We start from the raw sequence: 5054 nt of genomic DNA, 5'->3' as shown, positions 1-5054 counted from the left end.
CTTAGGGAATTCTGAAACAATCAAGGAAACGTGTATAAGCATTCACCTATCACCGTCGAAGAAAGAAAAGTATATTAGATTCCTATAGAAGTATACGGACATCTTTGCATGGTCCTACGATGATATGTCTGGTTTAAGCATATCCATAGTAGCTCACAAGCTAACCACCAATCCCATGTGTCCACCGGTAGAAAGTTCAAGGAAGATATTAAGTTGAATATAAAAGAGGAAGTCACCAAGAAAATCAAAGCCAAGGTTCTCCGAGTGGTCGAATACCCGACCTGGTTGGCCAACATTGTACCAGTTCTTAAGAAAGATGGAAAAGTTAGAGTATGTGTCGATTACTGAGATCTAAATAGAGCAAGTCCTAAGGATGATTTCCCGCTGCCCAACATACACACACTGATTGACAACTACACCAAGCGTGAACTCCAATCCTTCGTGGATTGCTTCGCAGGATACCATCAAATCTGGATGGATGAAGAGGATGCCGAAAAGACCGCCTTTAACACACCATGGGGAATATATTGTTACAAAATGATACTACTTGGTTTGAAGAATGCTGGGGCCACCTACATGAGGTCCATGATGACTATTTTCCATGACACGATACACAAGGAAATAGAGGTGTACGTGGATGATGTTATCATCAAATCTAAAAGGAGTTCGGATCACATAGCAGATTTAAAGAAATTATTTGACTGGCTTCGGAAATACAATTTGAAGTTGAATCCTGCAAAGAAAGTTGTTAGGTTTCATCGTCAGTCGCCGAGGTATTGAGTTAGACCCGTCAAAAATTAAATATATCCAGGACTTGCCACCTCCAAAGAATAAGAAGGACGTGATGCGTCTTCTAGGGCACCTCAATTATATTAGTCGCTTTATAGCATAATCAATCGTGATATGTGAGCCAATCTTCAGAATGCAGAGGAAAGATTTTGCAATGAGCCGGACTGAAGAATGCCAGAAAGCCTTCGACAAAATTAAGGAGTATTTATCTAAACAGCCTGTGTTGGTACCACCAGAACCAGGAAGACCTCTCCTGCTTTATTTGTCCGTGGTAGATGGGGATTTTGGTTTTTTTCTAGGACAACATGATGAAACTGGAAGGAAGGAGCAGGAAATATATTATCTGATCAAGAAGTTCACGCCTTATAAAGCCCGATTCTCTTTGTTAGAATGCACTTGATGTGCTCTGACATGGAAAGCCCAGAAGCTGAGACATTATTTCTGTGCATACACTACATATCTCATATCAAGGATGGATCTGCTAAAATACATCTTTCAGAAACCCATGCCTACGGGTAAGTTAGAAAAGTGGCAGATATTACTGAGTGAGTTCGACATAGTCGGTGTAACTCAGAAGGTAGTCAAAGGGCAAGCATTGGCGGATCACTTGGCGGAAATTCCCGTAGACGGAGAATAGGAACCATTAAAAACATATTTTCCCGACGAGGAGGTGTCGTTTGTAGGAGAAGATATCACCGAAGCGTACGATGGTTGGAGGATGTTCTTCAACGGAGCAACAAACTTCAAAAGAGTGGGTACCGGAGCTGTCTTAGTATCAGAAACCAGTCAACACTATTCGGTATCCGCAAAACTTAGGTTTTGGTGCACCAACAATATGGCAGAATATGAGGCTTGCATCGTGGGACTCAGGTTGGCCATTGACATGAACATTTAGGAGCTGCTGGTAATTGGAGATTTAGATCTGTTGGTGCACCAGGTTCTAGGAGAATGGGCTACAAAGAACACAATAATATTGCTATATTTTCACTGTGTACAAGAGTTGATCAAGAGGTTCACAAAGATAGAGTTCAAACATGTTCCAAGGATTCAGAATGAGTTTGTAGATGCATTAGCCACTTTGTCTTCCATTATACAACACCCAGATAATAATTTCATCGATCCTATACCAATAGGAATTCATAAGCAGCCAACTTATTGTGCTCATGTTGAAGAAGAGATTGACGGAAATCCGTGGTTCCACGACATCAAGGAATACTTGGAAAAGGGAGAATATCCAGAGAACACTACCTATACTCAGAAGTGCACGCTTCGAAGATTGGCCAGCCATTTCTTTCAAAGTGGAGGAATTTTGTACATAGGGACTCCTGATTTAGGTTTGTTACGATGCGTCAATGCTAAAGAGGCGTCTAGATTGCTCGAGGAAATACATGTTGAAACTTGTGGACCCCATATAAATGGTTTATTTATGACCAAGAAGATATTAAGAGCAGGGTATTTATGGATGACTATGGAAACATACTGCATCAAATATGTTCAAAAGTGTCACCAATGCCAGATACATGCTGCCATAATACGGGTACCACCCAACGAACTTAATGCTACAAGTTCGCCATGTCCCTTCTCCGCTTGGGGTATGGATGTCATCGGACCAATTGAACCCGCTACTTTAAATGGACATAGGTTCATTCTAGTGGCTATAGACTACTTCACAAAATGGGTTGAAGTTGCATCCTATAAGGCTGTAACTAAGAAGGTTGTAACAAATTTTGTTCGGACCTCATCGTTTGTCGATTTGGAGTATTTGAGTCAATCATTACTGACAATGCTGCCAATCTCAACGACTTGATGAAAGCCATATGTGAAACATTCAAGATCAAGCATCAAAACTCTACAACATACATGCCACAAATGAACGAAGCCGTAGAGGCTGCCAATAAGAACATCAAGAAGATATTGAGGAAAATGGTAGATAATAACAAACAATGGCACGAGAAGCTACTATTTGCTTTACTCGGGTATCGCACCATAGTTTGTACCTCAACTGGGGTAACCCCCTATCTACTGGTCTATGGTACTGAAGCCGTTATCCCCGCCGAAGTGGAAATCCCTTCTTTAACAATAATACAAGAAGCCGAGCTCAGCGACACAAAATGGATATGGAACCGGTATGAACAATTAGCTCTCATTGATGAAAAAGAATGAATGAAGTATGCTATGGTCAACTCTACCAGAATAGAATGGCAAGTGCTTTCAACAAAAAGGTCAGGTCGAAGCAATTCACGCCGGGGCAATTGGTACTAAAGCGAATATTCCCACAGGAGGATGAAGCAAATGGGAAATTCTTACCCAACTGGCAAGGTCCTTACATGGTTCACTGAGTATTAACAGGAGGAGCACTTATACTTGTAGAGATGGATGGGGAGATCTGGTCAAAAACCATCAATTCGGACGCGGTCAAGATATACTATGTTTAAGATTATGTTTGCACTTTCTATTTGATATAACTGAACTACGCTTGACCTGATTTCCGTTTAAGAGGGGAAACGTAGGCAGTCCTGTGGGTTCAGTCACATCATAATAAAATCTTCATTCCCCCTATGGTCAGAAACTGGGGCAAGATCTCGAGTTTGCCCGATCTCATCATGTTTGGAACCACCAAGGAATGTAGCGCCAAAAGTACGCATTTAAACTGGGGCAAAATTTTGAGGAGAATCCTCAAAATTCCAAATCAAGGAGGTTTCAATGTCTCAAAAATGCGTCACAGTCATCTGTTCATGAAAATTATTTGATATCGTGCATTATCACATATTTCAAACAACTACATTTTTACAAATAATTTGTCAAATGCATGCATATGTTTTGAAATTTTGTTTCTATGGCAGCTAGACGTTACCCAGGGTGACTCAAGCAGGACCTCGGGACAAGAGTAAAGGCAAAGCAAGGAATCGAGAGCACGAACCAATCTTCCCCCTCGCCAAAACTCACGATTTTTCTTTGGGCGCAGGCACAATGAAAATAACAGGAACATCCGCAAATACATACACACAACAAGATCACTATCTTTACACCAACAAGAATCACCAAACGCAAATACATCAAGCTAAGAAATGCTTTACTCTCTCGCAGTTATTCATTGCTTTTCTTGCATATAGATAAGCACTACCCTCATCATCGCATAAAGCTAAACATTGCCTTCTTTGCATGAGACTAAGCATTGTCTCCATATCTTGCATGAGGCTAAGCATTGCCTCCATATTGCATAAGGCTAAGCACTGCCTTTTCTCTATATGAGAGGCATTGTCTCCATACCTTGAATGAGGCTAAGCACTGCATCCATATTGCATAAGGCTAAGAACTTCCTTTTCTCTGCATGAGACTAAGCATTGTCTCCATACCTTGCATGAGACTAAGCACTGCCTCCATATTGCATAAGGCTAAGCACTGCCTTTTCTCTACATGAGACTAAGCATTGTCTCCATACCTTGTATGAGGCTAAGCACTGCCTCTATTATTTCATAAGGCTAAGCAATGCCTTTCTTTGCACGAGACTAAGCACTGTCTCCATTCCTTGCATGAGGCTAAGCACTACCTCCATATTGCATGAGACTAAACACTGTCTCAATTCCTTGCATGAGGCTAAGTATTGCCTCCATCATCGCATAAGGTTAAGCATTGCGTTTCCTTTGCATGAGACTAAATATTGTGTCCATTCCTTTGCATGAGACTAAACACTGTCTCCATTCCTTGCATGAGGCTAAGCCTTGCCTTCATTATCGCATAAGGTTAAGCATTGCCTTTGCTTTGCATTAGACTAAACACTGTCTCCTTTCCTTTGCATGAGACTAAGCACTGTCTCCATTCTTCGCATGAGACTTAACATTGTATCCACCTTTCATAAGGCTAAACACTGCCCTTACTTTGCATGAGACTAAGCATTATCTCCGCTCTTTGCATTCTGGCTAAGCACTACCCTCATCTCATATAAGACTAAACCTTGTCTCGTCTCGTTCTCGTATATGGCTGAGCATCACCTGTTTCCTTTGACAAGGGATCCATATTACCGCATCTTTGCATTTCATGGGCTAAAACATCTCCACGTGGTCCGAAGGCATCATAATCTGAGGGCATCATCCTCATAGCCCGAAGACATCATGTCGGAGGATGTTTCGAAATTACACATCGTTATTCAAAGGCGTCATAGTCCAGAGGCACCATCCTCATGGCCCGAGGACACTACTTTAGGGCCTGCGAATCCCTTATCATACGCTTCATGGCCTAGGATGTCATGGTCCAAGGACATCATC

General features: G+C 41.7%; 2 protein-coding genes across 2 annotated transcripts; both read left to right on the top strand.

The window, feature by feature from the left end:
• The first annotated feature begins 537 nt into the window (after positions 1-537).
• On the top strand, positions 538-2596 carry LOC138899657 (uncharacterized). The gene is made up of 3 exons (XM_070186336.1): positions 538-773; positions 922-1060; positions 1727-2596. Exons 1-3 carry the CDS (start codon positions 538-540, stop codon positions 2594-2596), a joined length of 1245 nt encoding a protein of 414 aa, XP_070042437.1.
• LOC138899656 (uncharacterized) lies at positions 2596-2952 on the top strand. The gene has a single exon (XM_070186335.1). It carries the CDS (start codon positions 2596-2598, stop codon positions 2950-2952), a length of 357 nt encoding a protein of 118 aa, XP_070042436.1.
• The last annotated feature ends 2102 nt before the right edge of the window (positions 2953-5054 follow it).

The sequence above is a fragment of the Nicotiana tomentosiformis genome, chromosome 10 (genome assembly GCF_000390325.3).
Source record: "Nicotiana tomentosiformis chromosome 10, ASM39032v3, whole genome shotgun sequence".
NCBI classification, from domain to species: Eukaryota; Viridiplantae; Streptophyta; class Magnoliopsida; order Solanales; family Solanaceae; genus Nicotiana; species Nicotiana tomentosiformis.
This window is presented reverse-complemented; position numbering and strand designations above follow the sequence as displayed.

Excerpts from the sequence above, each read along its gene's own strand:
- LOC138899656 (XM_070186335.1), top strand. The coding sequence starts at position 2,596 with ATGAAAGCCATATGTGAAACATTCAAGATCAAGCATCAAAACTCTACA.
- LOC138899657 (XM_070186336.1), top strand. The coding sequence starts at position 538 with ATGATACTACTTGGTTTGAAGAATGCTGGGGCCACCTACATGAGGTCC. Across the intron at positions 774-921 it reads TTTCATCGTCAGTCGCCGAG|AATGCAGAGGAAAGATTTTG; the intron begins GTATTGAGTTAG and ends GCCAATCTTCAG. Across the intron at positions 1,061-1,726 it reads TCCTGCTTTATTTGTCCGTG|GTTCTAGGAGAATGGGCTAC; the intron begins GTAGATGGGGAT and ends TTGGTGCACCAG.